The sequence below is a fragment of the Mercenaria mercenaria genome, chromosome 13 (assembly GCF_021730395.1).
Source record: "Mercenaria mercenaria strain notata chromosome 13, MADL_Memer_1, whole genome shotgun sequence".
NCBI lineage: Eukaryota > Metazoa > Mollusca > Bivalvia > Venerida > Veneridae > Mercenaria > Mercenaria mercenaria.
Window position 1 is genome coordinate 36,044,886 of NC_069373.1, and position 20,728 is coordinate 36,065,613.

At 34.2% G+C, this 20,728-nt stretch overlaps 1 protein-coding gene across 2 annotated transcripts in view; it reads right to left on the minus strand.

Moving 5' to 3' along the window:
* LOC123528833 (plexin-B-like) overlaps positions 1-20,728 on the minus strand; it is a 45,691-nt gene that overhangs the window by 16,172 nt on the left and 8,791 nt on the right. The window contains exons 3-10 of one of the 2 annotated variants that reach the window (XM_053521556.1): positions 20,366-20,473; positions 18,658-18,791; positions 15,353-15,483; positions 4,042-4,101; positions 2,436-2,507; positions 1,965-2,031; positions 1,017-1,202; positions 246-402 (exon numbers count right to left, since the gene is read on the minus strand). In XM_053521556.1, the coding sequence (XP_053377531.1) occupies positions 246-402; positions 1,017-1,202; positions 1,965-2,031; positions 2,436-2,507; positions 4,042-4,101; positions 15,353-15,483; positions 18,658-18,791; positions 20,366-20,473 (915 nt within the window). Of the gene's footprint in view, positions 1-245; positions 403-1,016; positions 1,203-1,964; positions 2,032-2,435; positions 2,508-4,041; positions 4,102-15,352; positions 15,484-18,642; positions 18,792-20,365; positions 20,474-20,728 lie in introns of both variants that reach the window. The other variant, XM_053521555.1, reaches the window with a different exon arrangement.

Below are 20,728 nucleotides of genomic sequence, written 5' to 3' on the forward strand. Positions count from 1 at the left end.
ATACATTTTCCTATAATTGCCATCAGCTTCCTTCATAATCGACATGTGAACTTACTGAAAGAAGCTTCCTACAAACTCATACTGTAAATTTCCACGAAAAAAGTACTGGGCCGCATTAATAGTTAACATCTCAAAACAACAAAATTTATTTTGACACATGCAGACTTTGCATCTAAAAGAGATTCAAATTTTTTAAAATGGCAACAGCAGACTTGGTTTATTAACATTAGTTTTATAAAACTCACCCAATGCCAGATCATCAGCTCCCACAGGAAGTTGCGATGCAGGATAGTTCACATATATCTGATTCAGACATTTACTTTTCACCTGTGAGACTGTGTCACAGTCTAATGCTTTACATTTGAAAATTTCTTCCCCATTGTCAACTACCACATTCAAAGTCTGAAACATATAGCAGTATAAACATGACATAATTATGTATTATATATCTATATAAATTCTGTAAAAAATCGGCTTGTATTTCACAATTAAATATGAACAGGCAAAAAAAAAATCTGTACTGTACCTGTTAAATTCCATACTGTACCTTTTGTATTGTATGCTGCCAGATTACTTTCATTAATATGCATGACAAGACACAGTTCTATAAACAGTGCATATAAAAATCTTCACTTAGTTCCATTTTAATATCGATAAACATTGAAGATTTGGTTCAATAACAAAACAACAAACAAAAAAGGTAGAGATATATAATAAAAGGGTCATCATAACAGTAGCTAGATCTGGGATTTTGTATTCAGCCCTTGTGGATTTTGCAAGGTCGGATCAAACTCGGCGCAGACCTAACTTTAGCTGCAATATTAGACCTTGACTTCAGTTTAACTGACATAACTCTCTTCAACTTACAATAAAAAGTATATGAAGTATATAAGAACTGTCTGGAAAGCTTTTTAATGTTTCAACCTTAAACTTAAGACACCCGAAACCTGTGGGTGAGCCTTTACAATTTTCAAATTTCAAACTTCTGGTATTGTAAGTCAATCCTCAAACCTTACCAATGTTTTAGCCTCAAACTTGAGGTCATGATTATCATCCTCTTCAACAGAAGAACTCCATTTCTTCAGTAGTTTCTCCTCTGAAAGGGTATACTTAGCATCTCCTGTCACGGCATCAATAGGACCCGACTCCATTGTCTTCTGTGTGGCCATGTACAACAGGTAGAGCGGGGAACCAGAATGACTCTGTAACAACAGAAAAATATCATCTGCTTTTAAGTTCCAAACTTAAACAAGGAAAATCTTCTATTCAGCACTACCTATTCTACAGATTAAAAAACACTAAATCGAGGGGTGAAGGGGGAAGAAGTCATAAGTGCTTTTTTATTTATATGCAATTGGACCTCTTTCACATGCACCTGTCAACATGCAAACATTTTCAACAAAATAATGATTAAAAGCCAAAAGTTAATAATTCACAGTAAAAGTAAGTATATATATATATAATTATGCAAAAACTACAATTTGCAACTTAATTAACAACCTTGACAATAGGAAATATCTTTTTTAAAACTAAGGATACCAAATGAAAAATTGTGTCAGATGCCATAAATAAAATTTCTTAGATTCCAACATGGCTGATCACTGCTTCTTAGCAGTTGTTCACTCTCTAATAATTTTTTATGTATGTTCTTAGGTTTTGGATTTAGCACCGTTTTTCCACAATATTTCAATTAAGTAACGAATGGCATTTAACCTAAGCAGTGATCCTATTTTCTATACAAGTACTAACTTTTTCCACGCAGGTAACTACAAACTTCTCCACATGAATCAAAGGTGGAGGACAAATGATTTCAGCTGCATTTTCTTTTATCAAACTGTGACAGAGAACATATGCCTCACCCAGAGGATTGAACTTATGACCCTGCAATCCTCAAATCTCTCTACTGAGCTTAAGGGGCATAATCATTCTATTAGAATGTTTAAGACTAAAATATGTATAATTACCTTGACATGTGGGTAGAGACACAGTGACAACCAGTTACTCAGTAGTTTCTCTGTTATGCTCTCACACCTGAAATAAAGCACATTGTAAATTCTCCCAGAGTGAAGTAAGACCACTACCACCTTCTGTTTCAGTGATGCTTGAAATACTACATGGATGTTTACCTATTTTAAACTAACTTTGATTATTCAAGAACATGCCGAGTGCTTAAAGTCAAATATTCCAGATTTTTTTTTCAATACAAAAGCTGTACCTGTACACACTGAATACTTAAAACAAGAGTACTTACTGAATATTTTCAATTCCTAAAAAAGTTGGAAGAAAAGCATCTTGGTCAAATTCTACACTGTACAAAAAAAGGAACTTTTGCCAGGAATTATCAAGGTAAAATTCAATTTCATTAACAAGACTAGTGTTATACACTTCTCAAGAAGTAAATTATGCAGGAGAACTGCCATAGATAAGTCAATCACCTTCTGAAGAGTGTTTTGTGTTTCTTGGTTGAGGATTCCTGTACCAAGTTGGTCATCAACAGTTTCAATATCCTGAAATCATACAGTACCATATTTACACCTGTCTATAGAACAGCACAATACCTTGCGAGAAATAATTCAGTCATATTTTTTTCTTAATTTTTCTCATAGAATGTAGAATGAAGTCAGCTGTAGTATTATACAACTTTCTCAACTATATCAACTCTTTCCGGAGAGTGTTTAGTTTCAAAAGATCTTATCTAAAGGAATTTTATACTGTTAAGACATGAACTGAGCTTCAAGGTTGCATGAAACACTAAATTCAGGGACTTACAACTAGCAGAAAATAAATCCTTTCAATTGGGTAAATGCAACTTTCAGTACGCACAGATTTTGAAAAAATTGGGTATTTTTGGTAGAGTAGTAAAAGTGTAATGTAGATTATGCACATGCACGCTGCTGTCAGACAAGGATACTGAGAGAATTCCATTCAGTGAGTATTTAACAATCGGTTCACTTTGGTTTTTAACTACCATCGGCGGTGAAATTGCTCTGGTGAGGATTTTCTGCGTATATTTAAACATAGAAGTTCCTCGAGATGCCATTTTTTTCATACAATCACGGGTTTACGACAGGCTCTTGATATCTGTATATTTTAATAAGTGTCAAATGATACAACTTTTAGTTTATTGTGCGATACAAGAATTATACGGTGCACGTGTATTCGGCCCCATATGCACGGTCGGGAAAAGTTTTGCTTATGGGGATTTTTTGTATGTTTTCTTTTACGCTGTCTTATGGATTAAATGAGAAATAAAGTTAAAACTATTGTTATTTGTCCTTGTTATGCAATGACATGCAGAAATCACTTTCCACTTACTATACCTCGTAAATATATATATATATACACTGGTACTAATGATAAACTTGAACAGATGATAAAGTTGACCACCTTCGAATTATCCGATTGCAATTGGTTATTTATATAATCAGAGCTCCAGATAAGCAGCGTATCTGCATAAATACACAAAAGAAATTAGTTAATACCCAATTTAATCCATAAGACAGCGTAAAAGAAAACATACAAAAAATCCCCATAAGCAAAACTTTTCCCAACCGTGCATATGGGGCCGAATACACATTGTTTTTTGCGCATGCTCACTGTCAACATACGAATACACGTTGTTTTTTGCGCATGCTCACTGTCAGCATATGACGGCCTTGGGTCCCTTTTCATTACTTGATCGGGAATGACTGTTACAGCATTTTTGGGAATGTTTCAATATAATAATATAGAGAAAATTTTGTAAATGTCAAAGTGGTCGAATTTATCATCAGTCAACAGTCGTACAGTCACCATTTTACATACCCCTTTCAGGGCCTCACTTCGTGCAAGTTTGCTTACTAAATATAAATTCAAATTATGTCAATTTTACAGCAAATGTTAAGCTTTATTTTCATACCAGCCACTGATAAAATGTTGCATAAAGAAAAAAGTTACATGTAAAAAACCTCATTTTCCGTCTGAGTTTATCATCAGTACCAGTACCATATCATTGTTTATTTATTATACATGACAATCAAAAGAAAAAAAAAGGAAACTTACTCGTTAAGGTAGTCCATCCTGCCCATTAACACAGCACACAGATTTCCTGCCAGGTTTGATCTATAAAAACAAAACATATTTGTCTGGTAAATCAAATAAGACAGACAACTCTTCTCTTTTTATAAAAGATATAATATATGTCACTTCTAACCACAGGACTTTAGATGTTCGGTGCAACAGAAGTCTAGCTACAACCTTTATACCCTTCTAACCACAGGACTTTAGATGTTCTGTGCAACAGAAGTCTAGCTACAACCTTTATACCCTTCTAACCAAAGGACTTTAGATGTTCTGTGCAACAGAAGTCTAGCTACAACCTTTATACCCTTCTAACCAAAGGACTTTAGATGTTCTGTGCAACAGAAGTCTAGCTACAACCTTTATACCCTTCTAACCAAAGAACTTTAGATGTTCTGTACAACAGAAGTCTAGCTACAACCTTTGTACCCTTCTAACCAAAGGACTTTAGATGTTCTGTGCAACAGAAGTCTAGCTACAACCTTTGTACACTTCTAATCAAAGGACTTTAGATGTTCTGTGCAACAGAAGTCTTGCTACAACCTTTGTACACTTCTAATCAAAAGACTTTTAGATGTTCTGTACAATAGAAGTCTAGCTACAACCTTTGTACACTTCTAATTAAAGGACTTTAGATGTTCTGTGCAACAGAAGTCTAGCTATAACCTTTGTACACTTCTAATTAAAGGACTTTAGATGTTCTGTGCAACAGAAGTCTAGCTACCTTTGGACACTTCTAATCATAAGACTTGTACACTTCTAATCAAAAGATTTTAGATGTTCTGTGCAACAGAAGTCTAGCTACACCCTTTGTACACATCTAATCAAAGGACTTTAGATGTTCTGTGCAACAGGAGTCTTGTTACAGCCTTTGTACACTTCTAATTAAAGGACTTTAGATGTTCTGTGCAACAGGAGTCTTGTTACAACCTTTGTACACTTCTAATTAAAGGACTTTAGATGTTCTGTGCAACAGGAGTCTTGTTACAACCTTTGTACACCTCTAATCAAAGGACTTTAGATGTTCTGTGCAACAGAAGTCTTGCTACAACCTTTGTACACTTCTAACCAAAAGACTTCACTTCTGACCAAAAGACTTTAGATGTTCTGTGCAACAGAAGTATAGCTACAACCTTAGTACACTTCTAACCAAAGGACTTTAGATGTTCTGTGCAACAGAAGTCTTGCTACAACCTTTGTACACTTCTAATCAAAAGACTTTAGATGTTCTGTGCAACAGAAATCTAGCTACAACCTTTGTACACTTCTAACCAAAAGACTTTAGATGTTCTGTGCAACAGGAGTCTTGTTACAACCTTTGTACACTTCTAATTAAAGGACTTCAGATGTTCTGTGCAACGGAAGTCTTGCTACAACCATTGTACACTTCCAACCAAAGGACTTTAGATGTTCTATACAAAAGAAGCCCGCCTGCTTAGCTCAATAGGGAGAGGACATATAGGGATCACAGGTTTGAGAGTTCAATCCATGTTTGATTATGTTCTTCATAATGATTTGATAAATTTTGACATTGCTTCTGAAGTCATTCATCCTCCACCATTGACTTATGTGGAGTAGTTGGCAGTTACATGCAGAGAACGAGTTTGTACTAGTACAGAATCCAGGTACAATGTATAGGTTAACTGTCTGCCATTACATAACTGAAATACTGTTGAAAAATGGCATTACACCCAAGAAAAGCAAACAATTAACACACTCAAAATAAACAACCACATGGTACATTGTCCTGCAGTTATACACATATTGTGCAATCAATATCTTGTTTCAAGTTGATACCTTTAATAGTTTTTACCCTGATGAAGACTATTGAATAGTCAAAACATCAGCATTATATTAAAATTATTGAAACCTGGCACGTCTTGTCTGTGTTTTCCATGTACCTTATTCTTTTTATATTAGTTTTTAAGTTATGCTCTGGAGACCATATAATGATATATGATGGGAATATTTGACCTTGCTGTGATCTTGATCTTCGACCTACCACCCTGGTTCATGCACTCTGCACATTGTCTCATCACCACCTGCCTAGACCCTAAGTTTGAAGTCAGTTAATCTTGAATGGTGAATAAGTTATGCTCCAGACACTAAATATCATGACAAATTTGACCTTTGACTCAATATGTGACCTTGACCTTAAATCTAGACCAGGCTTGTGTTTGCATGTCATCTTATCACTACCTACCTACATGCCCAGTTTGTAGTCAATACCTTGAACGGTTAACAAGTTATTCTTCAAATTAAAAATATTAGTACAGATTAGACATTTGAGCTCAATTTGTGAACTTTACCTTTGACTTACAGACCAGGTTCATGTGCTCTGCACATCGTCTCATCGCCACCTACCTACATGCATGCCAAGTTTGAAGTCAATACCTTACATGGTTATTTAGTTTTTGCTCCGGACACATAATATGATGGACAGTTTTGACCTTCTAGCTCAATCTGTGACCTTCACCTTTGACCTACAGAGTTGGTTCATGTACTCTGCACATTGTCTCATCACCATCTATCTATATGCCAAGTTTAAAGTCAAAATCTTGAATGGTTAGGTTATGCTCCGGACATGAATTATGACAGAAAGATGGATGCACACGCCATCACATAATACATCCGGTTTTTCAAAAACTGACGTATGTAACAAGAAACTTCTTTTGAAAAAGTGCACATCCTCCATACTGCATCATTTTAATTGAAGTGGTAACTGATATATAATATCTAGGTAAATGTTTGGTCAAATCCATCCATGAATGACAAACCCAGCGATCTGTAAATCTGCACTATCCCTAATGGGCTAAGCAGGCAGGCACAAATGACAAAGATACAGAGCAGATAAAAAATCCATATGGACATTCATTAAAAGGAGATACTTCAAAAAGTAAGATGAGTAGATTAAGGTAGTTCTGCATGTGTTTATAGAAATTATTTCTACAATGTAGAATTTGATTAAACTCTTGTTTTTTCAAAACTTCAGAATATACCTAGAAAATTCAGCAAACAAGAGGACCATGATGGTCCTGAATCGCTCATCTCTTCCCACATGACCCAGTTTTGAGTATGACATCGTTTTTTTCTATTATTTGACATAGTGACCTAGTTTTTGAGCTCATGTGACCCAGTTTTGCACTTGACCTAGATATTATCAAGATAAAAATTCTGACCAATTTTCATGAAGACCCATTGAAAAATATGGTCTCTAGAGAGGTCACAAGGTTTTTCTATAATTTGACCTATTGACCTAGTTTTCGAAGGTACGTGACCCTGTTTTGAACTTTACCTAGATATCATCAAGGTGAACACTCTCACTAATTTTCATGAAGATCTCATGAAAAATATGGCCTCTAGAGAGGTCACAAGGTTTTTCTATTTTTATACCTACTGGCCTAGTTTTTGACTGCATGTGACCCAGTTTCGAAACTGACCTAGATATCATCAAGGTGAACATTCAGATCAATTTTCATGAAGATCCATTGAAAAATATGGCCTCTAGAGAGGTCAAAAGATTTTTCTAATTTTAGACCTACTGACCTAGTTTTTGACCGCAGTTGACCCAGTTTCAAAGTTGACCTAGATATCATCAAGATGAACATTCAGACCAACTTTCATACAGATCCCATGAAAAGTATGGCCTCTAGAGAGGTCACCTCTAGAGAGGTCACAAGGTTTTTTTATTATTTGACCTACTGACCTAGTTTTTTAAGGCACGTGACCCAGTTTCAAACTTGACCTAGATATCATCAAGGTGAACATTCTGACCAATTTTTATGGAGATCCATTCATAAGTATGGCCTCTAGAGAGGTCACAAGGTTTTTCTATTTTTAGACCTACTGACCTAGTTTTTGACCGCACATGACCCTGTTTCAAACTTGACCTAGATATCATCAAGATGAACATTCAGACCAATTTTCATACAGATCCCATGAAAAATATGGCCTTTAGAGGTTTTTCTATTATTTGACCTACTGACCTAGTTTTTGACAGCACGTGACCCACTTTCGAATTTGACCTAGATATCATCAAGATGAACATTCAGACCAACTTTCATACAGATCCCATGAAAATTATGGCCTCTAGAGAGGTCACAAGGTTTTTCTATTATTTGACCTACTGACCTAGTTTTTGATGGCACGTGATCCACTTTCGAACTTGACCTAGATATCATCAAGGTGAACATTCTGACCAATTATCATGAAGATCTCATGAAATATATGGCCTCTTGAGAGGTCATAAGGTTTTTCTATTTTTAGATCTACTGACCTAATTTTTGTCCACACGTGACCCAGTTTCGAACTTGACCTAGATATCATCAAGATGAACATTCAGACGAACTTTCATACAGATCCCATGAAAAAAATGGCCTTTAGAGAGGTCACAAGGTTTTTCTATTATTTGACCTACTGACCTAGTTTTTGGTGGCACTTGACCCAGTTTCGAACTTGACCTAGATATCATCAAGGTGAACGTTCTGACCAATTTTCATGAAGATCTTGTGAAATATATGGCCTCTACAGAGGTCACAAGGTTTTTCAATTTTTAGACCTACTGACCTAGTTTTTGATGGCACGTGACCCAGTTTCGAACTTGGCCTAGATATCATCAAGGTGAACATTCTGACCAATTTTCATGAAGATCTTGTGAAATATATGGCCTCTAGAGAGGTCACAAGGTTTTTCTATTTTTAGACCTACTGACCTAGTTTTTGATGGCACGTGACCCAGTTTCGAACTTGACCGAGATATCATCAAGATGAACATTCTGACCAACTTTCATAAAGATCCCATGAAAAATGTGACCTCTAGAGTGGTCACAAGCAAAAGTTTACGGACGGACGCACGCACAGACGACGGACACAGCGCGATCACAAAACCTCACCTTGTCACTTTGTGACAGGTGAGCTAAAAATAAAAAAGATAGGGTCATGTGCTTGATTTTTGCTGGACTGATTTGGAAAATAGGACCTCATGCAATATTTCATAATGGGAGTCTATGGGAAAATAATAACTTTCGTAACATTTTCGCGAATAGAATTATTCTACAATGTAGATTTTGATAAAACTTCTCACAGTTGTGAATAAAGGCATGACCTATAATTTGGTGAAATAAAATGTATAGGTCCATGTGCTTATTTTTAAGATATTTGATCATGATTAAAGTGAACCGGACATTTCATGCTAATTTTATGAAATTATTTTGAGTTATTTAACGTGTGATATGTTTTAATATCATATTTAGACTTTAGAAATATATCAACAGAGCCATTGAAATAAATTAACTTACAGGTTGCGATTAATGTCTGTATGCCGAATCCAGTCTTTATTCTACGTTTTCCGGAAAAATGATGTTACGCCATCACTTCCGGTTTATCAAATGTGCAGAACTACCTTAAGGTTAATGTATATTGCACGTCCTCAAAATGTCCTCTTGCATACATTACCAACAGTAGTTTAGAGTTATGCCCAAACAAGAACATTTAATAAAGGGAGATAATAAAAAAAGGTAGGCAGATAGAGTTATCATTCTTGCACATGACAAATCATCATCTCATGCTGATCACAAGTGCGAATTCTTTTTTGAAATCCATCCATAAATGACAAAGTTACAAACCAAACAGGAAATCCAGGTGGACATTCAATAAAGGGAAATAATGAAAAAAGTAAGGACTGATTTACAATTATTGCATAAGACACATAAATAATTGTCATGTCATGTTGATCATTGGGTAAAAGTGTTTGTGAAATCCATCTATTAACACAAGTGTGTGTGTGTGTGTGTGTTCAGGTCTAACGTTTTTTTCAACAATTTTTCAGTCATATAAACGACGGTGTTTACTTGTAGCAGTGAGCACAATGCCCAACTTCATAGTGCTGCCTCACTGGAATATCACACCGTAGACACGTGGCATGATACCCCATCCAGTCTTATTATGAGAAGCAAATTCAAAATAGAGACATAATAAAAGTGCCTCCATGACTATTCATCGAAAGACATTTGGTCGAAAAGACATTAGACAAAAAGGACAATTAGTCGAGTGTACAATTGGTCTCATAAAACATTATGTCGAGTGTATATTTAACCGAATTTTTGTCGAATTTAACTCACCCACTTTGCCGATTGTAAGAAAAGGTATTGTATTCAGTAGACTTAGTTCTCGCATCTCCGATATATTTTCCCACTTTTGGGATTGCTCTTATCCTTACTGTAAGGAAAGTTTCCTTCCACCTTTAGAACTAATGAAAAAGGTTTCTTTCCATGACAGGCCCTATATAATCATATATAGTATAAATCATGAAAAGAGATTGTTCACTTACTATTGTTGTTGGTAGGCCGGATTATGATTTCTCGTTTGTGAACATAATTCATCTAATATTCTTTCTAATCAAAAGGACTTAAGGGAATCAACAACAAACAACACCTTTAGGCGTTTACTGATCGTTTAATTTGAGTAATCATCAAAAATTTATTTTCGACCGAGTGTCATGGCCTGTTAATTTTATTGACTAATTGTCGCATTCTGCATAATGTCCATTAGGCATAATGTCTTTTCGTCCATTTGTCTGTTTGACCAAACGTGATTCGATGAAATGTTGTGCACCCAAAAGTAAGATGGAAATATTATGGTCCATGTTACATTGCACTTCCTCAAATGTCCTCTTTCATTGTGTGCAATTTTCATACACTCCCTATTCTATATATGCAGATATGTATGAACTTTTAACATTTTCCTTTGCTATGCTGGTGGCCCATATCAATTTGTTAATAAATTAGAAATACCTTTTAACATTTCCAAAATTTTCAATTTGTGATTATTCCTGATAATCAAACTGTGAAAACCAATCTTCTTTTACTTTATTTGACCTATCCAAAGCATTCAGTTTATGGATATTCCTTGTAATTTTCATTAGCTGCTACAATGTTTGTTTGCAATCATTTTTCTGCATTGTACTAGACCAAAGTCAATTAAAATATTCAAACTGTGAAAACCAATCTTCTTTTGCGTCATTTGACCTATCCAAAGCATTCAGTTTATGGATACTCCTTGTAATTTTTATTAGCTACCAAAGTCAAAAAGTCAAAGTCAAAAAACCTTTTATTTCACTCATTTCATGAATACATGAATAAATGAGGTAAGATATTTTAACAATATATTGGAGGCTCATAAGAAAATATTAGTACAATTCAATTCTAACAAAATATGATGTTTTCACAATAACGCCTTTCATATCTAGATTTCATATGTCAGTATTACAATATAATAAATAAATATATAAATAAATAAATGATGCCCCCATTCGGGCATCGGAGAGTCATAAAATGTACGGAGATGAAAATACAAAATTCATTTATCTTAGCTGTGACAATATAATTTTAACAAATTTGCACAATTTTAAAAACTCTTTTTTATTTCCAGTATTTATAAGTTGTTCCAATTTAAATACATTCGGATTTCTGAAGAAATATGGTTTGATAAATTTTTTTCGTTCATTTGAAAACAGGTTACACTCGAAAAGATAATGAAACTCGTCTCCTAACTTATTTTCACAGTTGTTACATGTTCTTTGGTTTAATGGTAATCTTGTCCAATTTCCTGTTTCTACAGGTAACCTATGGTTTCTCGTGCGAAATTTTATGACAGAATACAATAGAGACTTTGGGGTATTTGATAGATATTTTTCTTGACCAAATGAAGTCTTGAATAATCTATAGAATGTGCTATTGCTAGAATTTTCAACTAACGAGTACCATGCGTTTATAAATAAATCCTTTAGTTTATATTTAACTGCCATTTTAAGCCATTTGCTATTTGTGAATGTTTGTTGATCCCATATATTATTAAAACCGCACTTAATTAAGATAGATTGAACAGCATACAGCCACGGACATTTTTTTTTAAAAGATTCGTGGTTACAATTTCTGCTAATAGCATACATATTTTTATAGATAATGGAGGAGAGTTTGGTAGGAAAATCATCATTTTCATTGTTGACAATTCTTGACCAGAAAGATATAATTTTTCTTCTATATCGATATTTATAGGCATGCAACCTGTCTCGCCATATACCATGTAACCCGGTGTCGATCTTTTAAGTTTTAGAACGTACTTTAGAAATTTCAACTGTACTCGTTCGATTACTTCATTATTTCCTGTTCCCCAAATTTCAGCACCATATAACAAAATAGGCTTGATTGTTTTATTAAATAAGTCAATTTGAAGATCTACTGGGAGATCAAGGCGATGTGAATTTCTAATCAAACTGTACATAGCTCGTGTTGCTTGAGATGCAATATGAGATTTACACTTATTAAAAGAGCCATTTCTGCTAAACAAATACCTAGATATTTATATTCATTTACTATTTCCATACGTTCATTTTTAAAAAGAAAATTACAGTTAGGCTGACGTCCTCTAGAGAAAATTATTATTTTAGACTTTGAAGTATTTACTGTCAGTTTCCACTGGTCACAATATTGGGCATAAAGGTCTAAAGCTTTCTGCAGGCCTGTTTCTGATTCTGATAATATAACAGTGTCATCAGCATAGAGTAATATAAAAATCTTTAAAAAGTCACGTAGTGCACCTTTTTGATAGCTTGCAATAGTAACACCGCTTTCAAAGTTATTTTGAAGAAAGAAATCATTGAGATCATTTAAATATAATGAAAACAAAAGAGGTGACAAGTTCTCTCCTTGTCGAACGCCGACATTGCATGTAAAAAATTGCGAACACTCAGAATTTGCTCTAACACACGATTTTATGTTTTGGTACATATTTTGGATTAATTTCAAACATTTACCGTTAATATTAAGATTCAAAAGTTTTTGCCAAAGTCCTTTTCGCCATACAGTATCAAACGCTTGTTTATTTATTTATTTTATTTTGTTGGGTTTAACGTCGCACCGACACAATTATTGGTCATATGGCGACGTTCCAGCTTTGATGGTGGAGGAAGATCCCAGGTGCCCCTCCGTGCATTATTTCGTCACGAGCGGGCACCTGGGTAGAACCACCGACCTTCCGTAAGCCAGCTGGATGGCTTCCTCACATGAAGAATTCAACGCCCCGAGTGAGGCTCGAACCCACATCGATGAGGGGCAAGTGATTTGAAGTCAGCGACCTTAACCACTCGGCCACGGAGGCCCCCTCAAACGCTTGTTTAAGATCAATAAAGGCACAGAACAATTTTCCCCTGTTAGTACTTTGGTACTGAATTAAATGGTGAAGTATTAACATGTTATCAGATGTTGAAAATTTTTTTTGACTTTGACTTTGACTTTGACTCTAGCTACCACAATATTTGCAACCAACTTTCTCTACTCATTAGCACAGTCTTTAGAAATGTAGAGAATATGGATTAAACAAGAGGGTCATGATGACCCTGGATCGCTCACCAGAGTAATATGTTTCAAATGTCAAACTGATGATTTTAGAAATTTTTTGGAAAATTTTCCGATGTACAATCAATTAACCCCTGGGGCGGGGCCAATTTTACCCCGGGGGTCATGATTTGAAAAAAGTTTGTAGAAGTCTACTAGGCAATGTTACATATCGAATATCTAAGATCTAGGCCTTCTGGTTTATTTTAAGCAAATTTATGAAGATTTCCCTATGTACAATCAAGTAACCCCTGGGGCTGGGTCAATTTGACCCTGGGGGGGTCAAGATTTGAACAAATTTTGTAGAGGTCCACTAGGCAATGCTACATGTCGAATATCTAAGCTCTAGGCCTTCTGGTTTATTTTTAGAAAATATTGAAGATTTTTCTATGTACAATCAAGTAACCCCATGGGGCGGGGCCAATTTGACCCCGGGGGTCATGATTTGAAGAAATTTTGTAGAGGTCTACTAGGCAATGCTACATGTGAAATATCTAAGCTCTAGGCCTTCTGGTATATTTTAAGAAAATTTTGACCCCGGGGGTCATGATTTGAACAATTTTAGTACAGGTCCACTAGGCAATGCTACATGTCAAATATCTAAGCTCTAGGGCTTCTGCTTTTTTAGAAGAAGATTTTTTAAGGTTTTCCTATGTAAAATCAAGTGACCCCTGGGGCGGGGTCAATTTTGACCCTGGGGGTCTGATTTGAATAAATTTTGTAGAGGTCCACTAGGCAATGCTACATGTGAAAATATCTAAGATCTAGGCCTTCTGCTTTATTTTTAGAAATTTTTTGAAGATTTTTCTATGTAAAATCAAGTGACCCCTGGGGTGGGGTCAATTTTGACCCCGGGGTCATGATTTGAACAACTTTATTAGAGGTACATTAGGCAATGCTACATGTCAAATATCTAAGGTCTAGGGCTTCTGGTTTTCGAGAAGAAGATTTTCTATGATTTTTCTATGTAAAATCAAGTGACCCCTGGGGCGGGGTCAATTTTGACCCCGGGGGTCATGATTTGAACAAACTTGGTAGAGGTCCACTAGGCAATGCTTCACACCAAATATCTAAGCTCTAGGGCTTCTGGTTTTTGAGAAGAAGATTTTTAAAGTTTTTCCTTTCGGTTGCCATGGCAACCAGAGTTCTGCATGGAATTCAATTCTTTGAATACTTTTTGTAGAGCTTCACCCAAGGAACATTCCTGTGAAGTTTGGATAAAATTTGCCTAGCAGTTTATGAGGAGATGTCGTTTTAAGTAAAAGTTTACGGACAACGGACGCCGGACGGTGAGTGATCCTAATAGCTCACCCTGAGCCTTTGGCTCTGGTGAGCTAACAAAAGCTGTCCGTGTGCTAGACTATTCGACAATTCATAAGTCATACGAGAGTCAGGCAAGACTTACACAGGACTATTACATAATTAAGCAATACACATCCTGAGAAAATATGTAGAGTCACAAGGAACTCAAGACTAAACTCACTAAACATGCAGCAATATTACGATATCTTATTAATCAGATCATATAATGTGATCCTGAGACAGAAAATAAAATGAATATAAGATGTAACAGGAAAAACTTTTAGATCTCCCAGCTTCTTACTCTCCAACCAGTAGGGATCAATATTTTCAGATAGAATGGAAATACTCAGTCACTTCATTTAACTTGCATGTCTTTCTTTCATTACCATGCCACCCTTAAAAATGCATGTACAAAGGATTTTTAAGTATCGATAACAAACAACTTATCTTTCAGGTGAAAAAATACACTTAGCTTAATTAGTTATATGGATATATAGAACACCCCTTTGAATAATAAGTGGTACAGCCCAAAATGAATGACAGCCCAGTCAATTTTAGAAATTAAGCAGGGTAAAGGTTAAATACTGAAGTTAAACATACTTCTCCCGAATGAAGAATCTTTTCTCATTTTCCATGGTAGTTATGACAGAAACTAGGAAGAATTTGTTGGAGATCAACAACTCTAGTGACTCCATCCCTTTGTTTGCCTTCAGACGTTCATCATCCGTCATCTTAAATAGTGACAATATAATTCTTTAAACATTACAGCACAAAAGGAATGTTCTCAAATTTTGCAATTAAGATAATATTAGTTTGGCAGCCATAGTTAGTAAGAAATAAGGAAGAAAATCTTCATTTAAACAGAATGTAATATTCAGCGCATACCTAACAAAAAAATATTTGAGCCACGCCATGAGAAAACCAACATAGTGCATTTGCGACCAGCATGGATCCAGACCAGCCTGCACATCTGCGCAGTCTGGTCAGGATCCATTCTGTTCACTTTCAAAGCCTATTGCAATTAGAGAAACTGTTAGTGAACAGCATGGATCCTGACCAGACTGTGCAGATGTGCAGGCTGGTCTGGATCCATGCTGGTTGCAAATGCACTATGCTAGTTTTCTCATGGTATGGCTCATTTATAAAAATCCATGTTATTCATCATTTAGAAGCTTCTCAGAGATATTCATTCCAATCACTGATTTTTCTATTTATGTTAATATGTTTTAATGATGCATATAGTAACTTTGATCTTCTTAACCTGGTATTGTGAATACATAAACAGTACTTTGTTTGGTCTAAATGTAATTTTTCAATGTCATTTTAACATCCAATTTCATCATTTCAGCCAATAAACAAATGAACAAATGTTAAATCTGATTATGCAAGTTTTACATCTGTTTATCTCAATATTTGTTGACAACTGTTAATATTACTAAACAATAAATAAATAAACATTTAAAGCACATGCTCAGATAAAAAGGGAATACAGAAAATGATCATTCAGTTTTGAAGGAAAACCTTGTACATGAACTTTTACAGAAATGAAGTCCCCTATAGTTTCGTCATTAGACACATGTCTTAGTTCACAATATGATGTCCTCATGTGGTGAACTTTCATGTAAAATTACTTTATAATGTAAGGTTAAAGGACAAAATAAATCCTTCTGTATGGCATCAAAAAAGAATAACATTACACAGCATAAAAAATAACATTCATAGACTTTTCCATATCTTGGTGTGACAAAACACTGTGCACACTAATATAAAGATTTTCATGCATTATTAGAAACTGAATACAACTGTGAACCATGATCAATACTACAAAACTGTGATCAATAAATTAACATTAATTTTGTGTATTAATTAACTAAACTATAAAGGCAAATCAATATTCAAATGAAAGACTTTAAAATACTGCATTATGCTATTACAATGTGCCTTTTGCCAACTAACTAGTATTAAAAGACTAAGCTACTACCATTTATAAATCTGATTATAATAAAACAGTAAATATATTCAGTACGGTTTCAGGACATTAAAATCTACAAAAATTTAACCAAACTTTTCAGTAGAAATGTTCCAGTGAAATCTGCTCCTATCAAAAACAAATAAAGCAGCACATTTTTTATTCCTTTTTTGTGCTCTGTTTAATGCCAAACAACACAGCTGTTGGTCATTTATTTCAGCCACAAGTGGGCAGATGGATTTTCTGTAGGTCTGCTGGATGGCTTCCTCATCACATTCCATACTCGCTTTTAATTTATAATTATATAGAGGATATTTGTTTCTTTTGAGTGAATATGTAATATATCTCAATGAGAAGTGAGAAAATTTCAAATATTTTCATGAGTGCGTATTTTATGCTTAATTATGTTGAGATGTGTATTTTGCAACAAATTTTTATCTCAGCACGGGAAACAGACGCATGTTAACAGACATGACGTCACAAGTGTTGTGACGTTAGAAAAACACACACAACATTAAGTTCCATTTTTTATATATTCTGCTGCCTAATGTTATGAAATTATCATAAAGTAAAGATAATTTGAATCGAGAAACATACTATAAGAACAAAGTGCGACTACAAGTTTCATCCTGTTTTACGCAAATAATTTAAAATCTATACAAATGTACAAGAAGATAGGCAGGGGTGGAGCTATATCTCTCACAGTTTGAAAATATAGATTTCATATTTTCACTGTGTGACTGATGAGATGTAAAAATATTTAACTGATAGAAAACAGTATTTCATTAGTTAGCATAAAAAATATTCAATATTCAACATTTGTGGCATAGCACTCAAATTTTTCTCTATAAAATAGAATGATTTGTATCTGTTAATACATCATTTTGTTTGGCTGGTTTTTGTTGGGTTTTGAGTCACATTTTAATATATGATTTAGGTGATATGGTGACTTATCCAGCATTCAGAGGTTCAGAAAGACCTCATGTATCCCTCCAGGCATTGTATTAGATATACTGGTAAGTAGGCATATTGATAGAACCACTGAAATTTCCACAGGCCAGCTGTATGGCTTCCACACATGAAACGAAACAAAATTTTGAATCCACAGACGTAAGGGGCAAGTGATCTGAAATCAGTGGACTTACAACTCGCCTTTTGTTTGTACCTGTTTAAACATTAACTATAATGATAACAATTAGACAAGTATATTCTTAACATAACTTACATGCAAGGGTACTGATCACAGGTTACTCCTATATAAAAACCAGTTTCTCAGATACAGAAAAATATACAAAAGCTTTGCAGAAGTAGCTTAACTGTAGAAAAGTTACATTTGTTTAAAAGGTACAATTTTCAGAAACATTCAAAGAACATGCCACCATCTATCCATAGACTTTCAATTACCAATGAAATAATTTAACATACATTTAGGGATATATTTGTTATAAGAACAGTTAACAATAAAAAGCATGCTGTAGAAGTTATGCATGTGCATGAAGAGCAACTGAGATTTTATACTGTTATATACAGTACCTTAGCTTCCAGCAGTTTCCCTTCTTTATCAATCATTCATATAGTAAATATAAATATTCAGTATAGAACTTAAAATCCTAGTATTCATGACCACAGTATTACTTGCGCATATTTCACTTACAGAAAAATGAAGCTATTCTATGGAATTTAGTAACATAAAAATCTAACCATGAAAGCAATTATGATGATGGTGTTGCTGATAAAGGTGCCAGTGATGAAGATGATTTTACAATGCACCCTCAACAGCTAGTCAAAATCAATTAAACATTACCCTGTAAACATTAGAAAGTTTAATTGATTGTTCAATAATCTTTATTATTCCAGGCAAGTTCTCTTGTACAGTCGCTCTCCATCAAAGAAGTGCAGAAATGTTATCAAGCATGCATACCTTGCCGTTACTTACAACCGGTTCTGTCCACAGATAATCTACAGAAAACATCACATTACAGGCAAACTGTTGATAACCGTGGTATGGGAAACCCTGCTCTACCAGGTTCTTGTTCACAGATGACATGGTCGTGTGCATGTCCAGAAACTCTGAATAAAAAATCAATTTAAATCTCATTATCAAAACAAAAGTACAAAAGACACTGAAGTTAGAGATTATGTTTTTTGAAAAAGCAGTCATATCCTTTCAACAGCAAAGTGTATTAAAGGGAATTCCTATAGTTTTTTATGCGCATCTTTCTGCGCAGCCGGCACTTTCAATGGAAAACTGAACTGAAGTCAACATTTGTTGAAACATGTTACAGACAATCTTAAATATGAGGAATTTTGAATGAAATAACATTTTTGGTAAGTTATATCAATAATCAAATGTTGATACTGGTTTATGTTGTATTGACAAGTATCATGCCTGACAGGTATCTTGCTATTTTTGTGGTTGTGTTTTCACATCACATTTTAGTACAAAGACAGTGTTGTTTGTATAATGTAAGATAATTGACTTAGTACTGATAAGACAATATCACCTTTCAGATTATTTAGTATTCAATTATAGAAAGAATTAAGAATTTTTAAAACTTTTTTTTAACTTTTAGCAGACATACATGTAATCAATTTGGCCAGGTTCGCGCCATTTCCGTCCGAACAGGTGTTGTATTCTAGCGGTCTTAACATAAAATTTAGCCTGGTGTCCCATACATTTTTAGCCATTTTTATGCTCACAATACAATTATCTATACACAAGAAGAAAAAGAAAAAATTCTATGAAAGAGTTTTTTCAAAATTTAAAAAAATATTCTTCACTATGGGTATTTTTCATTGAAAAAAGTTCACAAAAGTAAATATGAAACAATATCTATTTTTCATTTGTACCCATTATTGTAAGGATAGAGTATTACAAATATGACTATGATATCAAATAAGTATATAATAAAATCTGTAAAAAGAAAAAACCGTATTGTGCTGCCTGGATGAATATTTTGTTTGGTATTTATAAAAAAAGCAGAAAATTATGAAAATGTTGAAAAATCGCTGGCAGTTGCAGCAACAGTGTGTGTGTTCAAAACAATTTTTCACAAAAACAAGCCTGGTGACCTATTGTTTTTATTTGTTCATTGTTTTCAACACAAATTTTCCTATCATATATGTGAATTTAAAAAAATTCTATGAAAGGAAAAAAACTATAGGAATTCTCTTTAAGTGGAATAATAAGTTTGGCACTCCCATGCTTCTGTAAGTATTACGTCAAAATTTGCTATCATTGTGTGAATTGGGCCTCTCTCATTGCCTCTGGTATTAATTGAAAGAAAATGAAAAAGACTGAACACAAATATTCCTGATTTGAAATGAGGTAATACAAAAAAGTTCAGTTTTGAAATTTCCGACTGAAATTTGGCTCTTAATCAACAGTATATACAGGAGGTTTTAAATTGATTATCTCCAAACCACAGAAACATTAACAGAAAGTTCAAAAGTGAGACCTTTTAAAAAGAAAGTCTCAAGGTAGTTACATACTGTATATTGACATTTAAACTATGTGAGGCTATTTTCTACTTTTGCTTTTTTGATTTTGTTTGGGTCAATGATACACTGATACAATAATAGGTCACATTTGAAAACTTTACTAGCTGTTTGGTTATACTTCTTTTTATACAAAACTGACATACCTTCCCTCGCTACCCGTTTGATTTCCATTTCCATGTCTGATAAATTTCTTTCATATTCCTTGGCTTTTTTCCCCACCTTTTTGTACTTGTAAATTCCAAATACTACCCCTGGAAATAATAAAAAGATGGTTGCAAAGTACTGACAACTGAATGTGATCATAAGCAATCATCCATGAAAGAGTCAATCAACTCCTGAAAAATAATGAATGTGCTTTGTGTAATAAAAATTAGTATATGCTGATCTATGTTTATAAATGAACATGTCATAAATATTATCACTTTGTAACTAACAATTTTAAATAACTAAGAAAATATTCAATATATTAAAGGAAAGTAATTTTGAAAACAAACACATCAACAAAT